The sequence below is a fragment of the Zalophus californianus genome, chromosome 15 (assembly GCF_009762305.2).
Source record: "Zalophus californianus isolate mZalCal1 chromosome 15, mZalCal1.pri.v2, whole genome shotgun sequence".
NCBI lineage: Eukaryota > Metazoa > Chordata > Mammalia > Carnivora > Otariidae > Zalophus > Zalophus californianus.
This window is the reverse complement of record NC_045609.1, coordinates 7340935-7365281: the sequence shown is the minus strand read 5'-3', so window position 1 is coordinate 7365281 and position 24347 is coordinate 7340935. Positions and strand designations below refer to the sequence as shown.

The window sequence follows — 24347 nt, the reverse complement described above, 5'->3', positions numbered from 1 at the left end:
AGCTCAGGCATTCTGGGGACTCAGTTCACCTTCTCTGGGCTCAGTTTCCCGACTTGAGAGATGGGGTAACGAATAATCCACACTTCCTGGGTTGCTGGGGGTGGGGGCGTACCGTACAGCCCTTTATCACGGGAGCTGTGTCAAAGATCATGAAACCCACCCCGAAGTCTAGCTGAGGAAAGGGGAGAGAGGCTAGCCAAGTGGAACGCCTTCAAGGGTGCTGATGATCTGACTAGAAAACCATGTGTTCTGTGGGTTACTGACCACACTGCTCACAGTGACCTGACCAAAATCAAGTAAAACCAAAATGCAAAGCCAACACCATTTTCCTGTGGCAGTTGCCTCCTTTGGTCCACTAGGTTCCTGCCCGAGGTAGCCTTGCACCCATGTTCCTCTTGGCCTTGAGGGAAACCCTGCCCTGGGGAAACAGCCCTTCCTGATGGGTGGTCAAGAGAGCCAATCTGGGGGGGGGGGGGTTGGGGGGGGAGGCAGAGGAGTTCCACTGAGTAATGATGCCAACTGACTGCATCTACCCGGAGCTACAACTCCACACAGGACGAGCGGCTTGGCCTACCACCTCCCTCAACTCTTCCGCTGCGGGAACTCATCTGACAGTGTCACGTTCAGCTGAGGCATCCTCCATGGCTTTCAGCCCCGACTCGGGCTTTCAGCCTTTCCCACTGTGTGCCGCAGCTCTGGGGAAATCTGCCTTACAGCGGGCTGCCTCACTCTGCAAAAAAGCCTTGTGTGCTGAGTCCACGGTTGGTCCAACACACAACTTTTGCATAGGACTGTTCCGAAGCAAAAATGAAATCACATTTTATTGCTTAACTAGGCTTTTTTTTTTTAGTTGCAGGACTAGAATTCAGTGATTCATCACTTATATACAATACCCCGTGTCCATCATAGCAAGTGCCCCCCTTAATGCCCACCCCCACCCAGCCCATCCCCCACCCACCTCCCTCCAGCAACCCCCAGTTTGTTCTCTATCGTTAAGAGTCTCTTATGGTTTGCCTCTCTCTTTTTTTTCCCCCGTGTTCATTTGTTTTGTTTCTTAAATTCCACATTTGAGTGAAATCCTATGGTATTTGTCTTTCTTTGTCTGACTTCTTTCAATTAGGGTTATACTCTCTAGATCCATGCATGTCATTGCAAATGGCAAGATCTCATTCTTTTTTATGGCTAATATTCCATAATATATGATGTGGTATACACCACATCTTCTTTAGCCATTCCTCAGTCAGTGGACACTTGGGCTGCTTCCATAGTTTGGCTATTGCAGATAATGCCGCTTGAAACTTCGGGGTGCATGTGCCCCTTTGAATCCGTACTTTTGTATTCTTTGGGTAAATACCTAATAGTGCAATTGCTAGGTCATAGGGTAGCTCTATTTTTAACTTTTTAAGGCACCTCCATACTGTTTTCCAAAGTGGTTGCACCAGTTTGCATTCCCACCAACAGTGCACGAGGGTTCCCCTTTCTCTACACCCTCGCCAACACCTGTCGTTTCTTGTGTTGTTGATTTTAGCCATTCTGACTGGTGTAGGGTGGTATCTCATCATGGCTTTGAGCTTAACTAGGCTTTTTAAAGGGAAGACAACAATGATGGAAACAACACCAAAGATAAAAGGATCCCTTCACAATTTTACCTTTCCATTACAGTCATAGCAACGTTATTTATTCTCAGTTCTATAACTATCAATCACCATAGCTTGAAATTAAATTCATGCATAATCACACCACAAAATATAATCATGCACAATCCAACCAGGTGCATCCATTCAAATTGCATCTAAAATTGATTTATCCCTTGATTAAAAATGTTTTATAAATGCAGTAGAAAAAAATCCTAGATTTGTGAATTAAATGAGGACCAGTAGAAGTAATTAGCGGAAAGGATCATAATTTTTTTTTAAATCTCAGGGACAAAATGTACAACAATAATTTAGAAACAAGTTTACTTTTGTCAGCCAAATAGGACATTATAAACAACAGCTGCATCTGATCCAGAAATTTCCCGTTATTTGGACTCTGATCAACAGAAGAATGTAGCATTATTATTCTATTATAACTGATTGGATCATGAACTGTTAATTCCAACTGGATCATTTGGATTTTTTTAATTATGTTCTTAACCATTTCTAATTAATTTAACTATCTAATTATAATAATTCAACTACGTGGAAAGTTGAAGTACATACCAGGAAGGACCATGCCTAGAAAAATACAAACACAATTAAGAAACATGTTTTCAGCTTTCCACCAAAATAATCTTAAAGCAACAATGTCAAGGAACAGATTCCTATTACAAAATGTCACGCATATAACGTATAAATATACTGTGCTCTTTGCTACTGCTCTGAAGAATATATAACAGCAAAAGGCTTCTGAGACCAGAATTTGTACTGAATGATGTTCGGTGCAATCCAGAAGCATTACTCAGATATTATCTGTTTTGAAATAATTATAACACATGTCAGCAGCACCTCCAGCTGCAGCAAAAAGTGGTCTCTTACACAAATATGTCATGTTATAACTACTGTCCAATGGTTCCAAACCAGGCTCTGCTAGGTGTAATAGCAAACTATATGTAAAGGCTCTAGAACGTTCTAGAATCCCAGATGTTTCGAGGACACGAAAGTCTACCTAGCAGAGTAAGTACAAGAACTACAGCCAGGATAACTTGGATTTGAATCCAGGCTTCAAGTGAGTTACTTAACCTGTCCAATACTTATTTACTCATATGAGCAATGTATCTTCACAGTAGTGTTATCTGGATTAAATGTGATACCCTGTGTCAAACGCTGGGGTCAGAACACATTAGGTGCTGGATAAATGCTGGCGGTATCTATGGAAAGCCCTCAAGCCCCCCTTGGCAACTCAGAGCCGCGAAGGACTTGTCATCAAACGGTAAGGTCTCATGAGGTCGCCATGTCGTGACTCTCGTTGGAAGCCACCAGGCGAGAACATGAGCTCGAGGTTCCATTTTTTAACTTAGGTGAGATATTTATGACTGGAGGGTCTGTGACAGCCTCCAAACTAGATATCCACTGAGAAATAAAGTGATATAATAAACCAATGAAAGTAGATCCTTGAGCGATAGAGGGAGTAACCCCTGTTGTGTAAGCATCAGAAACACTTAAAAAAAAAATTTTTTTTTTTTTTTTTTTTTTGCTTTTGGACTGAGTAGACTGAGTTTCTTTGTTTGTTTCTTTGCTTTGTTTTGCTTTTTAATTTAAGGGGAAATGTGAACCTTTGAAAAAATTAAAACCAACCAAGTATTTTTGGGAGACGTGGTCCAAATTAAAATATATATATATTGCCTGCAGAATGCAGGTGATCACGAGATGTGCAATTGTTTGATGGCAGATGACGGTGGCTACACGTCTGTGGCTCCAGAAATTTCAGATTTTCAGTCAGTGGTGACTCATGACTTTCATGAACTAATTAAAATTAAATGATATCCATATGAATGAGATCTTGTTCGACCTTCTGAGATACACATATATCACTTTTTGGAATTCAACTGTGTCTACACAGCCCAAGAGCCATCGAGGGGAGCTCTCCCCGGAGACTCATGATGCGGTAAGAACTGTGTTAAGTGGCTTCCTCCAGACATGCTCCGGGCTGCTCTCCAGGTGGGAGGGAGGCCAAGCCCACCCCTTCATTTTCATCTGCTGTATACACTGCGTCAGAGTTCACTGACATACAAATGATGTGGCTTAAAAAAAAAAAAAAAAAAAAAAGTGCTAAGGGGCGCCTGGGGGGCTCAGTCGGTTGAGCGTCTGACTCTTGGTTTCGGCTCAGGTCATGGTCTCAGGGCCATGGGATCGAGCCCTGTGTCGGGCTCTGTGCTCAGCGGGGAGTCGGCTTAAGCCTCTCCGGCCCTCTCCCTCTGCCCCTGCCCCCTGCTCGCTCTCTCTCAATAAATAAATAAAATCTTAAAAAAAAAAAAAAAAAAAAAGGCTTGACAACTACTGATATGGGGAGAAGAACCCACTGTACTTCCAGAAAACGGGCTGTACTGTCTGTCCCCGAAAGCTCACATCTGTCTTCATTAGCACTCTATCTCCAGCTGCTAGAACAAACCTTGGCATAGGAGCACTCTCGATAAATATTTGTTGGCTGACGGATGAACATCTTATCTGCGCTACTTCCAGACTGATGTAACTATGGGGGAGCCTTCACGACTTTGACGTCTTTTCATTGTATGGGGGGAGGGTGTTAATAGAGGGAACATTTACTACTGGACCAGTTGTTCCTTAAACTTTCCTCATCCCCATGGGGTAGGTTCTGGTATTAGCAGCCCCATTTTACGTATGAGGGAACTGAGGCCCGCAGAGTTCAGTAAGGTGCCCCAGGTGCATAGCAGATCACTAGCCCATGAACCCAGTTCGGCTCCACAGCTCACACTGTGCCCCACTATGATATTAGTGGTTGGTGGTCCCAAGCCCCACTGGTGGAGCCACCCCGGCAACCGCAGGAGAAGAAAGGCCCGGGTTCAGCTCACAGGGTTGTTCCCTCCCGTTCCCTGACGCTGTGGGAACCAGCAACTGCTAAAGAGTCCTCAGCTGAGGTTCGCGCAGAGCAGGGGGACGTCTGCCTTCCCACTTGACAGAGAGTCTGTGAGCTGCCACAGGCCTACGGGGTCTGAGGACAGTAGTGGCTGGAGTGAACGGGCAGGGGCTGCACCTCCGTGGGTGCAGAGAGCCACGTGCATGCACGCGGCAAGAGGCCCATGGCCGTGGGCCTGACTCGGGGGCACAGGAAACACCCCCTTGAGAACTCCCACAAGCGCTTGGGTGTGGGTTTTCGGAAGAACTGGGATGTCTGCATGAGCAGGTAGGAATAGGGAGCTAGCGGGAGTCCAGTATTAATGGGGGAGTGACCTCCCTCAGCTCCGTGCTGCTGGGCTTCGGGGGCAAACACGTGGGGGGCCTGGGCAGGGAGGCCTGTACCAAGGGCTTCGTCCTTGGTAGCGAGGACCAAATAAGAAAAAGAAAATCGACGTGTTTTACAAACTGCAGAACACCATAAAATGAAATCAAAAGGGCGTGAGAGGGAGGGGGCGAGATGTGCCTCAATGATCCGGATAGATTATTACAGCATTCGCTGTCCGGCATCTTTCTGGATCACAGACTCCTTTAAGAATCTATCAAAAGCTAAGAACTCTCAACCCAGCAAAACACCCATTCTCCCCTTCGCAAACCACAAAGGATTTCTGCCTACTCTACGATGGTTTTTGTACCCCCACCCTGAAGTCCTAGACCCCGGGTGAAGGACCCCTGACTTCTTCCACAAGCACACCCAGCACCCCTGGCACTTTCCTTTATGGAGCAAGTCCTCGTCACAGGTGACAACGCTGTGTCTCTAACAGAGCCCTCACTTCCCATGTGGTTCGCTCATCTTTTAGCCACAGCTCTGGTTGGGATGCTCAGGGTCAACCTCTTGCCCGAGGTCGGCTGCGGCATCCCGTGACATTTACTTAACACAGCCTGTGTCCCGTACGTGTCAGAATTAAGACATCAAAGTAAGTGTCAGCCTTCCTCGTACAGACGTCCTGACCTTCTAACTTCTATCGGAACGGACGCCAGGAGAGCAGCCTGGTAGGGAAAGCATTGGGCCAGAAGGCAGGAGGTTGTGGTCTCTGGTCTTGGACCAGTGGTATGAACTCGGGCGAAGCACTGAGGCTGGGATCAGCTTCCTCGTCTGTAAAGGGGGGTGATCGTAGCTGCCTGATCAAAGCAAATCACGCCTGAGAAAATGCTCTGCAGATGGGCAAAGTGCTGTACAGGTATGGTTATTATTGCTAAGGCAAGCCATAGGGGAACCAATTATATTTTGGAATGTTATTTTATCCCCCTAGGCAGAGTCACAAGCCCGGGCCATGAACATCTTTTCCCAACAAAGACTATCTGCCTTGATCTTTCTTCCTAAAAGGTCTGAAGCCCTGCTCGGTGTCACAGACTCGGTGTGTCGTCTCCCCCACCCCCACCCCCACCCCCTCCCCGACCCGGCTCCCCCCACTAGCAGCCATTCCTCAGGGGCTTGAAACAGACAAGTTCCATTTGACAAGCTCAGGCCGTTCTGGGAAGGAAATGATCACAGAAGGGGCCGGAAGTTTTCTGAATAACACATGCTTCCGATCTGGACCAGATCAGCTCTCTCAAGTCATTTGGCCTGTGCCCAGAGGGCGGACTTAGCCCTGCCCCGGGAGGGTTTGGAGGATCCAGCGCATGGAAGGGCAGGAAGAGCATCCAGTGGCCCAGCGGCCCCGGGGGTGAGAGGGCCCCTGCGAGTCAGCCCCGTGCTCTAAGTTCACCCCTGCTGCCCCATGATGGTCCCAGCAGCCGGCAACCAACAGGCCCCTGATCGCCCTCTACTCTGAGTATCCAGGCAAGTAGAGCGAAACAGACTTAACCTTCTCTTGGCTTTGTGTGCAAGTAAAACCTTCGATTTTCAGTTCCTTACTTTCAAATAGTCAATAATCCTTTGAGGATAACGCACCCCCCAAAAAAATCCTAAAAATGGAATTTATACGTAATAGAATCAGACACACCATAAATCACCTAAGTATCTCCAGAGTGAGAGGTATGAACCAAGAATTAATACCAGGAATGAACACTTCTTGTTCCTGTGAATATTTCTGAGCACGATTTTTTTTCTTTAACAATGAAGAGTAAGAAACAAACAAAAGCACGTACCGTCCAGCAGGGTATCAAAGTGTATGGCCTGCAAGTATTCCTTCTCTCGCATGAAACCCTTGAGGGGAGTGGCCCAGCCTTCGCTCAAAACTTGGACCCACTGAAGATCCAGCTGCAAAACACAAAAGCAGGTGAACATTTCCATAAGCTCTCTTTCCCAGCCATCTGGCCCCAGGGCAGACCTTTCTCATTCAGCTGGCAGAGGAATGAAGGCAGAACCTTTCATGTGTTAAGTGTTCCGTTTTGATGCCGACCCTCGATCAAGGGGCCAGATAAGCTTGAGCTAGAACTTTCCTACCCGAGAGTGGTGATCTAAAATTGAAGTGCAGAGAGCCTCATGATGGACAACTGTGTTAACATCTGCTGTTCATGCTTTCCTTTTTTTTCCCCCCCCCGGCCAAAAATTCTGGGCGGGCTATATATTTTCACCAAATGTACTAGGTAGTTGACTGAAATTGGCAAATCATTGACTCGAAAAGCCTAAAATTCTTAGCATGATACTGAAAGCCCTTCAAGCTCTGGCCCTTTGGGCTGATGTAGAGATTTCTACCTCCTCCCAGGCCCAACCTCCTCCCCACCTGAAATTCCTATTCATCCTTTAAACCCCGAAGCATGGGTCCCGGCTGTGCTGACCTTTCCTGCCATCCCTACAACCAAAACAATGCTGAGATTATTTGAAGGTCCTTTGTTCCTTGCAGCCCATTTTGTTATTGCAACTATCATTCCACACTGTAATTATAATTATGTACTTCTCATGCTCCTGGAGCACTGGAGTACTCAGAATTTCTTCTGTAGGGTCAGGGGCTTCTGCTTATCTACTTGCCATGCCTTCTTCAAAGAGGTATGAATGAGCTGCAACAGGTTCCCAACTTACTCTGGTTTTAAGGTTTTTAAGGGATAAGATAAAGTTACCAGTGAAGATCTGATCAGCTGGTAAGGACCAATAATACCCATACAAAGCCAAAGGCATCTGCCGTGCACTTGGTGGGACTGCAGCCTACGCGTTCCAGGAAGTAAAATCAGTGTGACCAAAGGGTCTACACCTTCTCCTGAGGCTGGACTCTGCCTCCTTAGGAAAGAATGGGATTTGCAGAGTACGAAAAGATTCCTATCACTTTAGATCAGGGCGGCTCTTTGTTTTCTCCAAATTCCTTCTTGATTGTCCAAAAAAAAAAAAAAAAAAAAAAACTCTTGAATTTTTTTTTTTTAAACTTGCATTCTGAACAAACTTTTCTCAGCAGCCACCAACAAATGGATACTGCCCAATGCCTGCACTTTGGCATAACTGAAGATATAATGACTACTATTTGATGCTGTCCTCTGCAAAACAGAAGTTACCTGCCCAGTCTGCCTCTGCCCCTGGCACTGACCAGCTACCTTGTGGCAGCTCTTGGTGAGAGATCTGCTTGGCAAGAGGTTTTAAAAAAAAAAAAAGCAAAAATGAAGTGTTTTTCTTTAGGGACATTGCATTTCCCTTATCCATACCTTCCTTATTATCCAGAGTGATTGTAAACAGATTATAACGATGGCGATGAAGCCTAATTCTCCTGGGGCCAGCCCGCACCATCCTACCTTGGTAATCTCTAACGAAGGGAGAGCTTCGGCCTCAGCCTGGACCTGGTCAAGTTTGTTTTCTGGCACGAAGAGCTCATGGATGCCTTTCATGATCGTGTGGGGTACAATGTTCTGAAAGGAAGCAGAATTGGTAACAATTTGAAATGAAAACTGTAACAAGAATGCTTTGGTAAATAAATGACCTATTGTGACTTTATGCAATTAAAAAAAACAAAAAAGCGCCCTGGTCCACCCACCTGCTCTTGCAGGAGCTCCACCACCTGCTGGACACAGTCACTCACTGAGGACAAGTTGGTTTTCAGCACACACTCGGGGGTCTCGGGTTTCTCATAATCAGAATCAATACCCGTGAACCCTGCAAATCAGGAGGGCGAAAATCACATCGGCACCAATGGAACAGGCTTGCTAAACAGTAGGGTTTAACCCGTGTTGGAATAATGCGTTACACTGAGAATTCAGGTTAGACCAGAAAAGGTCATCAGCTGTCCCTGACCTCTAGCCATAGGTAAATATATATCTGTATATATTTACCTAGCTTTATTTTCAACATAGAAAGCCCCCAAATTATCAACAAAATGTGGCTAGGACCAAGCCCTCTGCAGCTGACTAGAATCCAAAGGAAGACGAGAAGAAGAAAAAACTCTGGAACCCTCCCCTTAGACACACACTCATGGATAACACACTCATTTCAGGGACCTGAACTTGACGGCTTACGGCTGAGGTGACAGTTCTTGCAAAACACCAGGCCCCGTGTTAATGGGCCCGTGGACATATTGAATATACTGTGGTTCGATAAAAAGTTGAGCGTGCTAGATGCAACTGTGGAAAACAGTTCTTGAGACTTCAGACAGGTTTCTGGAGACGGAGCACGAAGGCTCGAGAGCACAAGGTTGCTGGCAAAGGGGCCGCGGGGCTGGCGCTCCTACCTTTGATCTCCCCGGCTCGGGCTCGCCTGTAGAGGCCTTTCACGTCTCTACTTTCGCAGATGTTTAGAGGTGCATCCACAAAGATTTCAAAGAATGGCAGTCCTGCCAATTCATGGATTTTGCGGGCATTCTCACGATCCTGCGGCGGGGGGGGGGACACATTGGAGAGGGTGAGCGAGAGGTTTCGCAATGGAATTCTTCATCATGAAACGACATGTGCTGTGGTGCTTGATAGCTTTGGGTTAACACGGCATGGGGGCTCTGCAGAGGTGGCAGGGAATCGGTCCTTTAGAGAAAGTCCAGAAACGCCCCCCCCCCCCCCCCGGGTGAACACGGCTCTTTCAAGGGCTTTCAGAGAAAACCACAGAGAAGAAATCTCTGCTGAAGGACAGGGCTGGCCACATGGGAGCATTTCATTCATAGGGAGTGTTCAAAGCGCGTGGCATCCTATTTGGAGCTCCCAGAAATTTCCTGGTTTAGAACAAGAAGAGAGTCCCTCTTCCTTAGCGATTTCAACATTAAGCACACACGACCTGAGGCTTTGGCAGTGAACTGCTGTTTCCCTTAGCAAACTAAGCTTTCCAACTCTGGAGATGTGAGATTACGGGGCTTTCAACTTTTTCTTGTTTAACTTTTTCTTCCTTTCAACTCTGGCCAGAAGGTGAGTGTGGAAGGGTCTATGTCAGCTGGTGCCCGGGCATCTGGAAACGAAGGAGCTCTCTAGACAGGACCAATATTAAGTAGAGGAAATGAGGGAGCAAGAGCAGAAAAGGCGGGGGAAATTGAACCTACAACAGCCCTGGGGGCCCAGCCCTCACCAACTCCTTTTCCAGCCCTGTGTGTGCTGCCCCATCCTTTTACCTTGGCAAAAGGAGAAATGAAGCTGGTAATGCAGACCAAACCAGCATCGGCAAACAGCTTGGCCACCTCGGCAATCCGGCGGATATTTTCTTCTCTGTCCCCGGGGGAGAATCCGAGGTTTTTGTTAAGGCCGTGTCGTACATTGTCCCCATCGAGGGAGTAGCACGGGATGGCGTGAGAGACCAGGTACTCTTCCAAAGCAAAACTGATTGTGGTTTTTCCAGCACCGGAGAGACCTGTTCATTATAATCATTTGACCTCAAATCAAAACCACTACAATCTAGGAAAAGCATAGTTTACTGCAGGTCAAAGTATTTGCATTTCTTCCCAACATCGAAATAACCATCTGTCCCCTATTAGAATTACAGCATTTCAAAGCAAGTGGGGTTCATAAGTAGGGGGGTCTGGGGGGTTGTACATGGTTCTTGGTGGGTTCTATTTTGCCTGCAACGTGTTTTAAAGATGAGAACATTGTGCATACAAATCCAGATTCTGGCTTCTCTTGGAAAAAAAATCAGAAGACCTGGCGACCGTGTTCTCACGCCCCCTCCTGCCAGCGATCAGCTGGAGTGGACAGGGCAGCCAGTCCTGCAGACTGGGAGGCCCACCTCTCCTACAGAGGCTGCTAAACAAACCATTTGACAACAGATCCCTTTGGCTTCAAGATTTTCCCAAAATGATTCTCAAAACATGAAGACAGTCATCCCGAGCTAGCCTATAGATGCGTTTTTGAGCTGCCCTACACTCTTCGGGGTCTGGAGCCTTTCCATGAGAACAGAGTTACCATGTGCCTTTCACCAGGGTTTCAAAGCGCATTGGCGGGGGACACACTGTATGATTTCTATCAGGGAAATCAGGAGGAGAAAGGGAGCGCTCCAAAAATCTAGTTGTCCTAAAGACCTCTGGACCTGAAAAACAGAGCCCTGTGCCAAGCCTCTGTCGGGGAGTACCCAGGCGTGGGAGAGGAAAAGTTGGGGTGAAGAAAAGAAGGTCAAGAGCTTAACATGTACAAGATGGCAGGAGGAAGGAGGGAAAAGACAAAAAAAGGTGAGAGACAAGCAGGGACGAAGGACAGAGGGGCTCCGGACCAGCTCAGTCAGGGGCGCACGCGACTCTTGATCCGGGGGTCATGAGCTCGAGGCCCACGTTGAGTGCAGAGGTGACTAAAAAACAAGCTTTAAAAAAACGACTTGGAAAGAAAGGTGATGTACGAAAGGCAAACAGTTTCCAGAGTGTTCGTTACGTTTTCAAGTCACATCCGTGGCCCTCACAGAGAATCACGAGAAGCAAGGGCTCCACGAGGGAAGGGCCGCCATCTTTGTAAATCATTGTTGAAGACACTATTACATTATTTGTGTGGCTCAGTTTCATCCGAACAGGGACCTAGGTGATAAATTCCTCTTAGAATTGTGTCCAGTGTAAGGTAGAAGAATCAGAACTCCTGAATCTCTGGCATGTTCTCTCACATTGGAAAATGAGGGAAATAATAGAAATTTCTTTCAGTTTGGCCTCAGGTCTCAAAATGAAGAGCTACAACACAGTAACTGGATTAAATTAGATTGTTGGCATATTTATTTTAATGCACTGAGGTCGCACGAATTACACGTACCAAGAGCTTTATTTCCTATGGGCCAGGCACTAAGCTGTCTACACATGCTTTATTTTATTTAGTCCTACCCCCATTCCCAGGGGCAGTTTCTATCCTTATGTCATTTCACAAATAAGAAAACGGAGGCTTAGCCAGCTTAGTTGGCTTGTCCAAAATCACACAGTTAATATAAGTGCAGCTGGGGGCTCACAACCAAGTCTCTGGATGTGAAGCATTTGTTTGTCTTGGTCGGCCTGCACAATAGCCTATCTCTGTAACATAAGATTACAGAATAAATTGGGAAAAGATTTTTTTTTTTTTTTTTATGAGTAAGAAAAGACAGGGGAAGTCCATCCCTTAGGGTCTTTCTCCTCTTCTACCAGTTACCTTTTGTTTTTAAGGCTGTCCCACATTATAGAAAGTGGACTCTGTGTTTGTCCCAATAGATATTGGACAAACCCATGAGCGCAAACACGTAACAAGAGGGAAGCTTCTGGAAGTCAGCTGTTTTATCTACTCCCACACGGCATGTCTCTTAGATGGAGTCGGGGGGGACATCCCGGCAGGATTCATGACAAGTGAACGTTGCCTTTTGGAATATAGCAAGCTCCTCGCCCGCCGTCTGTCCCCAGCCCACCAGCTGCAGAAAGGTGTTACACCACGGATGAATGAAACCAGGAGACCAAAGGCAAGTGCCTCAGGCACCAGGAAAAATTTTCAAGGAGGAGGAGGAGGCTGATGGAGACAGGGAACAGGAATGACTGAAGAGCAAGGGAAGGGGTAAGGCAGGTGCCTGCCTGCCACACTCTGCAGCATTCCCTTCAGGTTGGATTAATCAGCATTTTTTTTTTAAAGATATATTTATTTATCTGAGAGAGAGAGAAAGAGAGCAACTAGGGACAGAAGGAGAGAGACAAGCAGACTCCGCACTGAGCGTGGAGCCCGATCTCACGACCACGAGATCATGACCTGAGCGGAAATCAAGAGTCAGTCACTTAACCCACTGAGCCACCCGGGCGCCCCAATAAATCGGAATTTATGAGCAGGCAGTAGCACTCAGCTGGTCTCAGAACCTGGGTAAACATCTTTGCATCAGTTTGAAATACCATGTCTATGGTATTTCCTTTTGAGTCTGGGCTACGCCAGACTTCTATTCCCAGGGATCAACTTCCTCTACCTTGTGCTCAGAGCCCAAGGGAACAGCCCCGGACTAATTTCTGTCCCGTCACTAAGTCTTAGCTGTGACATTCTGAGGCTATAAAAACACAGGAAAAGGGAGAGATGCACTTGGGTCACCTCCGTGGGAGTGAATTATTTCTATTTACAAGGGGTAATCCTCAGCTAAGTGGAAATCACTGGTTTTCCTTCCTGTGCAGATCCTTCTGTTTTCAGTTTTCTGTTTTTTTTAATATTAAGTGAAACAGTCCTCTACAATGTTAAAACGTCAGAAAACAATAAAGAAGATCTCTAAACACCCAAAACCTTGTAGACAGCCAAACACTCGCTGTCGAGTTAGGAAGGGTCCATCATGACTGCCAATAAATGCGTTTAGGCACAGGCATGAGATGACGGGATCCCCTCAAGCTGAAGTGGGGGGGGGGGGGAGGCCATCATCAACTTGCCCCTTTCCTGCCAAAGAGGAGAGAGGCAAGAACAAGGGAAGCCCCATGCCTCCATCTTAGGCCTGCTTCCCACTCACGGCAGCAGTAGGGGCGATGGCCAGGCTTTTTACCACTGCCTCATCCCAATGTTAAAACAAACACATCATGTGTTACGCTAAGTTCCTTAACATCGTATGTCACACATCAATTTTCAAATAAAACAAAAAAAGGATCAACATGGCATACCAGTCAGCCACACCGTACAGCCTCGGAATCCACCCCTCGTGCCAACGACCTGCCCTCTCTTGTTCCTGGTCACGTGGTGGGCCTGATAGATGACATTGGTGGATTTCTGCTGGCTCTCCTACAAAACAAGACCAAGCCCAATACTGTGTGAATGAAATAATACGATAGGTATACCTAGAAGGGTAATACAACATGTTTACATGTACTAATACAATAACTGTACATATAACACAACGTGTATACGATATATACATATAATACATATGGTAATACGCTATGAATACAATAAGTATATATACACATATGTATACAGAAAGAATAAAATAAGAGGACAGTAATAGTCATCCCTAACCGAAACCCCTCTTTTATGATTGGCACACAGAGTGACATTTATTAATTCTACTAAATCAGAAAAAGACACTGCCTTTAGAATACCCATCATGACCCTCTGAAAGTATAATCTGAATGAGACAATTATTGACACGATGTAAAAGTCTGGGTTCTGTGACATTTAAAAACGTGCACCTCTAGGTAATGGTTAAGGGAATGTCTTTGTCTCCAGAAGTGCATGTTCTCTACCAGATCCTATGGAAGTCGACGGGAAACGACCCAGCTCATCCAGCCCCTGGGGAGGAGCTGGCTGAGCCCCACTCTGTTACAGAGCCAGGGAGAGGCACTGATCACAGAGCAAAGCGTTGAGTCAGGGGCACCATCTTGGTCCCACACAGACATCTTTTCCAAGCACAGTCCCTGAGCGAGGTACGGCACATGAGGCTACTTTTTCTCAAGCTCTACACTCTGTTTCCCACTTTCCCAAGGGTCAGTGTGTGAACTTTTAATCTTTGAGAAAGCCCTGCAGAAATAGAAATGGGCCAGTTATTAGTCTTGGAGGCTAATGCAAATCTTAAACATCTTTATTTTGGCTGCAATAAAATCAGCCAGTAAGGGCAGAGATTATCTGATCCCGATCCTAAACTCTGGATGCTATGAATCTGATGAATAAAAATGGTAACACAAGCCAGTAAGTACAGTTGCTGGTGGACATTTCTAAAATAGTATGTGATCCAAGGGCAGGGGGGCGGGGGGTGTGGAGAACCCATCATGGTGGTTAAATAAAAATGTTGGGAACAACTCCTATATGTCTTTGGTGTGGTAACTGAATTTCTGTTGACAGATGGAATCCAAGTCTCTGAACTGTAAAAATCTATGGAGCCTTTTAAACAACAGACATGTAAGTAAATCCACCAGAGCTTTTTTTAAAAAAAAAAAAAGCACTGATATTCTTTGAGAGCAAGACCCAGAGAAAACTCTTTTCTCAGAGAAAAGCCACATGTGGACCATTTTATATTCTGGAGCAAATTAAATCGCTTCTTTACGGCACCTCCTTTGGGGAAAAACAAACAAACAAACAAACAAACAAACAAAAACACCAAAAAGGGGAATACAGCTAGGACTGTTTGGGGGCTAATAGGAGATAATGTGTGGGAACCTACTCTGTAAACAGCCAAGTTCTCTTCCCAAACAGATGCTGAAGGTGACTAGTGAGTGTGTATACCCACAACAGGAGAGGCTGGGAAAATGGCTTCGAGAGCAAGGTGAAGGAGCCCCTTGCTGGCCGCTGGGGGCGCAGGAAGGCGGCACCTACCAGGGGGGCTGGGCCCACCAGGGGGCCCAGAGCCCAGCAGAGGCACAGCCCAGGCAGGAGACAGGCATTGCCAGGGTCCGACGGAGCCAAAAGGAAGGTGCTGAGGGCACAGGTGGGGTCAGCTGGGTGAAGTCACATAAATCTTCTGAGGCTAGACGCACTGATCACCGTTCAGGCAAATGCGCTGATCATCCTTCCGTCAGAACCCAAGAAGCACTAGAAGCTTCATAATGAGGTCAAATTAGATGAGCTCAGGAGATATTCTAGCAGTATTTCCCCTGGCTGAACAAATCCCCTGAAGGGATCCCGAGTCCTTTGTGCCAAGTGTCATTTACAGCTCAAGGACAACAGTCACATTGCCTTTTTCTGTTTCCTTGTTAATCACTGCTTTTTAGTCAAGGCAATTATATCTGGATATCAGGCCCCAAAGTCAGGGCAACTGTTCATTCATGGGTTCTCTCAGCAAATGTTCATGTAAATGAGCCCCTACTACCTGCCAGGGCCATCCTAGGCACTGGGAATCTAGTGCTAAACAAAGAAGGATCCTCAGCATCACTTTGGGGGGAAATACAGGCAAAAAGATCAAGTAACTGGGGTCCCACGCCCTGTGGAGAGGGTCTCTTACACATACTTGTATACCATATGCAGATATATAAAGAATACCCACAACTCAACAATAAAATGAGTAAAAAATCTGAACAGTCACTTCACCAAGGAAGATACACAAATGGCCAGAAAGCACATGACGGGCTCCGTGTTGTTAGTCATAAGAGAATGCAAATTAAAACCCACGAGACGCCTTTGCTAAATCTAATGGCAACGAGGACATGCTGTCATGTTGACAGTGGAAGTATAAAGTGGGACAACCATCCCAGAGAGAAACCTGGCAGGTTCTTCTAAAGCTAAACATTTACCTTCCCCGCAACTCAGCAATTGCATACATAGGCATTTACTCAAGAGAAAATATGTATCCACAAAAAGACGCGTACAACTTTATCGGGACAAAAACTGTAAATAGTCAAGTAACCATCCACAGGAAAATAGATCACATACACACACACACACACACACACACACACACCCCAACCACGTCGGAACAGCAGTTGTCCTGAAAGGGTCTGAGGTACACAGGTGTTGGAACTCACCAGATGTATACGTAGATGGGCATTTCATTACATGTAAATTTTACCACACACCAAAAAAGAACCATTAAAGAAAGGGGGGGGTGGCGCCTGGGTGGCTCAGTCCTTAAGCATCTGCCTTCAGCTCAGGTCATGATCTCAGGGTCCTAGGGACTTGGGTCCACTCTCAGGCAGGTCTGGGCAGGTGGGGCTCAGGAGCACATCAGGCACCGGGCAGGACGGTCGGTACTTTGCCTGGGGTGAAGAGTTACGCACACGATATCCTTGCCACTGCTGCTCCAATTATTATTCTCTTTGACCCCAAAGTCCAGAGTGCTGATCGAGCCCCACATCGGGCTCCCTGCTTGGCAGGAAGCCTGCTTCTCCCTCTCCCACTCCCCCTGCTTGTGTTCCCTCTCTCGCTGTCTCTCTGTCAAATAAATAAATAAAATCTTCAAAAAAAAAAAAGTAAGCAAACGAGAGAATATATACCAAGACTCACATGGTGGGATTCTCTTGTGCAACCCTGCTGCCTTTCCAAAAAAGGGCTCGGGTTCCAATCACAGCATACTTGACTTAAGGGGTGGCTGCCCACCTGGGCAACTGAACACCCACCAGAGCTTCATTTGTCCACAAAGATTTTTTTTTTCCCTCTCTTTTGGCTGTTTTTCCTTCCCTCCAGGCAGAGATCCAGAATAAACTCTAAACTTTGTTAATCTGTGGAAACTTTGTTAGGATCTTGTAAACTGCATCCCCAACCAAGGGCTTGGTTTTCAAAAACTGTTCAGAATCCATGGGAAAGAACCACCACTATAGAGTGGTTAAGAGTTCACCTCTGAACTTTTTGGATTTTTATTAGCTGAATCTTCATCACGGGTGTTTGTACAGGATTTCTAACATTCCAGCAATGTTTAGACAAACAAAATCTTTTCAGATGGCCAGGTACTGGGCTTTTTGGTTCAGCAGAAAGTATTTTGCTTCTTTTTTTTAGATTTTATTTATTTATTTGACACAGGGCGGGGGTGGAGGGAGAGAGCAAGCACAAGCAGGGGGAATGGCAGGCAGGGGAGAAGCAGGCTCCCCGCGGAGCAGGGAGCCCGATGCAGGACTTGATCCCAGGACCCTGAGATCATGACCTGAGCCGAAGGCAGAGGCTTAACCGACTGAGCCACCCAGGCGCCCCAGTATTTTGCTTCTTATTTATCTTATATTTACCTTTGATTTTCTCCAAAGGCAAACAAAATAGAAGCAGCTGTTCTGAATGATTATTTGAACTGCAAAGAGGCGGGGCAGCCAAAAACTTTGCTTTGTTTTGCGTTGCTGAAACCTTTACTCCCTTCTAAAGAGCATATGGTGTTCTAAGCATTGGAACGAGAGTGGCTGTCAGAATTCTATGGAAAACGAAACACATGTTAAAGAAAAAAAAATGTTTGATTCCCTGTGTGTATAAACAGAACACACATCCTCAGCACCGTACCACCTCACACTGTCACTTGGCGGAAACCAGAGTTGGTGGCATACTTCTATTCTGGGTCTCTAAATAAAATTTGGCAAACATCCCTACCTTTTTCCAGGTCACTGACTCAGAAAAACTCCCTCCAGCATGCATAAGAGTAGCATGAGTATGGGTTTTTGGAGTCAAGCAAACCTGGATTTGAAACCTGCCTTGTGGCCTTACTTGTCCCACGACCCTGGGCAAGTTAGTAACACCCCTGAGCCTCCAGGCCTGCTCTGTAAAATGGGGCCAAGTATAGTTTCCTCATACGGTGGCCAAAAGAACAAAATAAAATGGCCTTCTACATAAAGTATCAAAGCAACTACAGAACACAAGTAAGATGGTGAGCCTTACGGGCCCTGGCGGCATTTAATCTAGTCCAGGGAAATCCTGGTCGTTTGTCTAAATCACCCACATCGAGAAGCGTCCTAGGGACTTGGGTCCGCTCTCAGGCAGGTCTGGGCAGGTGGGGCTCGGGAGCACATCAGGCACCGGGCAGGACGGTCGGTACTTTGCCTGGGGTGAAGAGTTACGCACACGATATCCTTGCCACTGCTGCTCCAATTATTACCGTCTTTGACCCCAAAGTCCAGCCAGTAAATACACCGTTCCGAGGTGTACTCACCAGTTAACCGGCTTGCAGCCTCCTTGCTGGACCCCAGACTCCCCGCTCCCGTGCTGGCCGTCTTGGTCATGAGCCCTCAGTTACCAGCACAGGATGGCCTTTGGCCCAGGTCAGCCTCACGTGCTACTGGGGGCGGGGGGGACCTTGTCACACAGCTCCCCCCCTCCCCAGGGTTGCAGGGCTACCCCTGCCAGGCCCACCCCCGGTCCCACTAGCGCTGCAGGAGGGGAGAGGGGTGCCCAAGGAGCTTCTGGAACTTGGGGTGGGGCGGGCTAGGTGATGGCACAAAGCCTCAGCCTTGACTTTGCGTGACTGGGAGAAAGCGAAAAGACGTGGGATGGTATCATAGCCGGCGGGTCCTCCCAGAGCCCAGTCCAAGCCGTTTGTCACAGGGAGCGCTGCTGAGAAAGGCAGGGCTCCGCGGAACCAGGAAGCAAGAAACCATGCACAAGGTTAGAGGTTTCCCTGTGCTCCAAGGCTTTTTTGACTTTTGCATAAAGTGGATTCAAATTCGTCTACACCCTCCGGCCTCCCACGCTGCACAAACTGCAACTCCCATCTGTCCCTTTGAACTCAGCCCTCACTGCTGAGCTGTTGGGGTCTCTGGTCTGTTGGGGACCCCTCCCTGAGTCTGTTCAAGATGCTTTTTCCAGTTACTGCTCTTGCAGGCTACCAGGAGCAGCATTTCTCATGCATGATCTCAGGTACGGCTCAAAACCTGGGAGCTAAGCAGGCTGGGCATTGAGACCCACTTACAGATCGGGAAACTGCGGGCCAAAGTCCCAAACCTGGAAGATGCAAGACCCAGAGCCAGGCTTCCTGACCCAGTCCAGGTCTTCCTTCTGCCTACACTGAGCTCCTGGCTCCCAGCGCCATCTGTGTGACTTCTGCAGGGCAGGACTAGAGGAGATAATGCCTGTTCAGGCTTTCCATCCTCCAAAACAATGTAGTAATTAAAAAATCATTCTCACTTCATTTGCATTACTTAAAATGAGGAGCTTCAAAAGTGTTATAATTATCAATGTGGTTTCTTTCCTTTCCCAGATTATTTCCTTGGGACATATAACCCAAAATGAAATGCTTGAGTATTAAAAGTGGTGAACTACTTACTTCAAGGATCTCACTGTGTATGGCCATTTCCCAGAAAGAGGAAGCCAAGTTACCAGGCTACCCTAATACTTGTTTCTATATAGTCCAACTGATGTGTTGTGTTTGCAATTTTATTGTTTTTTTTCCCCCTAGATTAGTTTATTTCATTCAGAGGGAAAAAAAATGCCCATGGAGAGAACTGTGGCGTTTTGGAAACTGATTATCACAAATGGGAACCCCTGCATGCTCCTCTGTACATCCTGTTTGGTAAGGCAGAGTCTGAGTCAGCCGAAGCTACTGGTGGAAATCTCCCTGAAAAGGGCCCTAACGATACCAGTGAAGTCTGCCAACAGCTGAGCAGCAAGAAGGCCGTCCTAACTCAACTTCAACGCAGTCACGACCCACTGGACACGGACGCTTCAATTCCAATCCCATGGTTATTGAGAGACAGGGGAATTTTAACTGAAGATGTGTCACTAGATTCAAAACAGATAATATGTTTTAAAGAGGAGTTTACATGGAGGCAACTATGGTTCTATGGCATTCTGTGGAAAGAGAGATGTTGGATGAGCCTCTGAACATGCTAAATCCAGTTCCATGCACACAACTTTCACAATGAAATGTATTTACTTCTTATGCTAACTCTTGACTTAGAAGGTGGTGGCCCTACCAGGTAGCCGCTGTCAAAACATCAGTTGTGAAAACTGAGACAAGTGAGGTGACAAGTTCCTGAGAAGAGCAATTTAAATCACCTGTCAAAAACCACTATTGGACGGGGCGCCTGGGTGGCTCAGTCGGTGAAGCGTCTGCCTTCCGCTCAGGTCATGATCCTAGGGTCCTGGGATCGAGTCCCGCCCGCATCGGGCTCCCTACTCAGCAGGGAGTCTGCTTCTCCCTCTCCCTCTGCCCCTCCTCCAGCATGTTTTCTCTCTCTCACTTGCTCACTCCCTGTCTCTCAAATAAATAAATAAAATCTTAAAAAAAAAAAAGTCACTAAACCCATCATGCTCTGAGATAATCAGAATCATCCAACTTTGGTGTGGTCATTCCTGCCCAGCTCAAATCCTTTTATGTATACTATTTTGATGATTTTTGATGATTCAATTAGGAGAACTCGGGGATGGGAACTGAGATCAGGAGACACCATCTCCCCATCAACCATCAAGAGTGTACCCAGAGTGGGACGCATGGGTGGCTCACTCAGTTGAGTGTCTGACTCTTGATCTCAGTTAGGGTCTTGATCTCTGGGCCGTGAGTTCAAGCCCTGCATTGGGCTCCAGGCTGGGCATGGAGCCTACTTAAAAAAAAATTGTTTTTCTTAAAAAAAAAAGTGCACCCAGAGAGAAACTATTTCTGTGAAGAAGAAAAAAGCAGAGGGCATTTGGGAGAGAGCCAGATTAATGCCTTTCTCGAGACTCACTGTCGTTATTATTAGGAGCACAGGACTCCAACCCACTGCAACATGACTTCGATGCCCAGCAGTCAATTCAAACAGATTAAATAAATCACTGCATGCGAAGTGTTTAAAACCATGCCCTTAGATGCCAGTTCTTCAGCGCTCCCTAGATAGCCTCTCCCTTTCCCTCTTATACCCTGAGCGGCTCTCAGCTATTCCCAGGGCTTTGTCTACCATCAATATGCTGTGGGGTGCCAAATCTCTATCTTCAGATATCCAAATGCCCCAGACGTATGGTCCCCTGGAGCCTCTGAAACTCAGCATGATCACGGCAGAATCCATCTCCCTGTCATCACTCCCTGTGCCTCTGCTCACATCCCTCAACACTTGCAATGACCTCCATCTGCTAAGCTACAAGTCATCCTACTGAGCCTTCTCTCTTAAAAAAAAAAAAAAAAAAAAAAAAAATCAATTTATCACTAAGTCAGTGTGGGCTGAGAACTACCTCTCAAGCCATCCCACTATTGTTAGTGAGCTAATCACTGGTGAGAACGTCCCTGACAGCCTTCAGACCGAACCCCCTGCCTCTCTCCCCACCGGGTCGGCCTCTCCTTTGCCATCAGAGTCAAATTCTCTTGCTTAGAATCAGGGATATCAGGCCACAGACCTCACCGTGGGGTCATGACCACCTTTCTCAGCACTACCTACTGCCCTTCTTGGCCTTGAACCCTGCACATGAGTCCAGAACAAACCATCATTTTCCATGCTTCTAGGCTTTCCCCCACATTGTCCTTAATTGGAAGGTCCTTTTCTCTACGTGTCTGCTTACTCACTCCTGAAGGCCTGGCTTAGACACTGCTATGGGCCTCTGGCTAATCTTCCCAACCACGGACGGACTTGGCTTCTTCTGCCCCACAGTAGCCTGTTTCTACCGATAGCTCGTTTCCCAAACTTAATCGTAAAACTCTCAAGGGGTATTCGTTGAAAATACAGATTCCCAAGACCAGCCCCAAGAGCTTCTGATTCTGCTGGTCTAGGGTAAGGCCCAAGAAACTGAGGTTGGTTGGCTGGCTGGTTTTCAAAGTGCCTCAGAGGATTTTAATGCATAGGCAAATCTAGGCGCCGCTAACCTATGTTAGAGAATTCATATTAATTGTGGTTATTTGTTGACATGTCTGTCTGCCTCACCAGATTAGGAGCTCTGTAGAGTCTGCTCTACCCACATTTGTCCAGGAATCCATGTGTCTGGAATATTGTAGGGGTTTCAGATTTACTGAATGACTATTAACTATTTTCACTCAAACTAATTTGTCATGCCCATGACAGTTTGGAAAATATGGCTTGTTATTCGAATGTCTATTATGGGCAAAGGTAGAGAGCCAGGGACTGGAATACTCTCAGAAGAATGGAGCAGCCAAGGTGGAAGGGTGGGTGAGAAGAATGGTAAAAAATCTGTTCAAAATCTTGGCACCGTTACAGACTGGGGGCGTAGCCACACCTATTAGTACTGGCAGATGAATTCAACATTAATTAAAAATCACCGCACAGTCTCCACACTCAGTGGCAAGTCTGCATGAGGATTCTCTCTCCCTCTGCTTCTCCCCGAGCTGCCTCTCAAATAAATTAAAAAAAAAAAAAAAAAAAATCCCCATACAGGGGCGCCTGGGTGGCTCAGTGGGTTAGGCGTCTGCCTTCGGCTCAGGTCATGATCCCAGGGTCCTGGGATCGAGCCCCGCATGGGGCTCCCTGCTCAGCGGGGAGCCTGCTTCTCCCTCTCCCACTCCCCCTGCTTGTGTTCCTCTCTCTCTGACAAATAAATAAAATCTAAAAAAAAAAAAAAATCACCATACAGATAAATATACTTTCTGGCCCTTCACCCCACTTTCCTAGACTGGAGGTATGTTCCCTCGGTTCTGGCAACTCCATGCCTTTGAGCCAATGACTTGACATCTCAATCGCTCATTTGTAAAATGACTCCTATTTAATAGTCACTGCCTTACTGAGCTGTCAGGAGGATTAAATGAGAAAATGTACATAAAACAGCGCAGGGCCTGACCAACAGTTGAGCCCTCACTAAATGTTAGCTACAGTAAGAAAAACAGTTGTTATTAACGATAATTAAAAGTGTTATTATTACTAAAAAATAATTATAATAACAACAATTAGGTGACTGATAACAGGTAAAATTATCAAGACAGCCCTAGGGCTTTCCTCTGCTCAGTCTTCCCCCGCCATGAAACATGGAGTACAGAAAGAAATCTAACGATTTCCCTCAAAATTCAGGGGCACTCTCCTTTGGTTTCCAGCTATAAAAACTCCTCCTGCTCTGCATTTCTTTTTTTTTTTTTTTTTTAAAGATTTTATTTATTTATTTGAGAGAGAGAGAGAATGAGAGATAGGGAGCATGAGAGGGAACAGGGTCAGAGAGAGAAGCAGACTCCCTGCTGAGCACGGAGCCCGACGTGGGACTCGATCCCGGGACTCCAGGATCATGACCTGAGCTGAAGGCAGTCGCTTAACCAACTGAGCCACCCAGGCGCCCTGCTCTGCATTTCTGACTCAGCACAGAGCAAATGGCACAGGGCCCTCTCACCCATGCACAAAATGCATCGCTGTGCCTATGAACTAAAGACATGTAAAAATATCTGCAGTGGTCAGTCCCTTACGTGGCACAGAAACTAAGAGTTTCAGAGTATGGCATGCCTCATCGTGTCCTTTCCACGGATGGCAAAACTAAGGTTCCACGACGTTCGGTGTGTTACCCAAGTTTACACAGAAGCCTAAATCAAAGTCTTCTTATTCCAAATTGAGCGATCTTTGAGGCTCCTAAAGCTCAATTTAGTCACGAGACCATAGGGGGCAAATGATTTGTTGGAAATTACCATGGCTTCCTTACAAAGCTGTGTTTGGGGCTGGCTGACAAAAGGTAAGCGTGCATACATGCCGCCTAAAAGAAGCCATTTTTTTTTCAGAGGATACAGTCTGGGCTCTCGAAAACACAGGTTTTGTTTATTTCATAACATTTATTCCTGATCCCCCCCCCATTCCTATTTCCTTAGATCTGGTTCCTGGGAATGACTTGGGCATTTGTACCCCAGATCCATTCCTGGGCACATGGACTGCTCTCCTCTCCTTCTCCAGGGCATCAGCCAGAGCACCAGCTGGTTCTCAGAAAGCATCTTTGCTCGCCGCGTTTGATGCTCACCCAGCAGGTCTGTCACAGCTCTGTGGCTGGCCCTCCGCCATGACATGCGCACTTTCCCGTCATCCCGCACACCCCATACCTCCATATTCTACCCACACGTTGGTCTGGACCCCTGATTTTCCCCCTGAAGTCCAAGCAGTCTCAGTCTTCTGGGCCCACGCACATTCTTCTTTTTTAATACTGAATTGTTAAATAAGTAACATCCACGAGACTCACAAACTTTCTATTGCAAGAAAGGTTTCCAGAAGAGGCTTGCTTCTACCCTCCCTC

General features: G+C 46.7%; 1 protein-coding gene across 2 annotated transcripts in view; it reads right to left on the bottom strand.

Moving 5' to 3' along the window:
- The window catches only part of PAPSS2 (3'-phosphoadenosine 5'-phosphosulfate synthase 2), a 65684-nt gene that overhangs the window by 12678 nt on the left and 28659 nt on the right, over nt 1-24347 (bottom strand). The window contains exons 2-8 of one of the 2 annotated variants that reach the window (XM_027596861.2): nt 13502-13619; nt 10067-10302; nt 9206-9344; nt 8516-8634; nt 8277-8390; nt 6705-6816; nt 2202-2216 (exon numbers count right to left, since the gene is read on the bottom strand). In XM_027596861.2, coding sequence (XP_027452662.1) covers nt 2202-2216; nt 6705-6816; nt 8277-8390; nt 8516-8634; nt 9206-9344; nt 10067-10302; nt 13502-13619 — 853 coding nt within the window. The remainder of the gene's footprint in view (nt 1-2201; nt 2217-6704; nt 6817-8276; nt 8391-8515; nt 8635-9205; nt 9345-10066; nt 10303-13501; nt 13620-24347) is intronic. The other variant, XM_027596862.2, reaches the window with a different exon arrangement.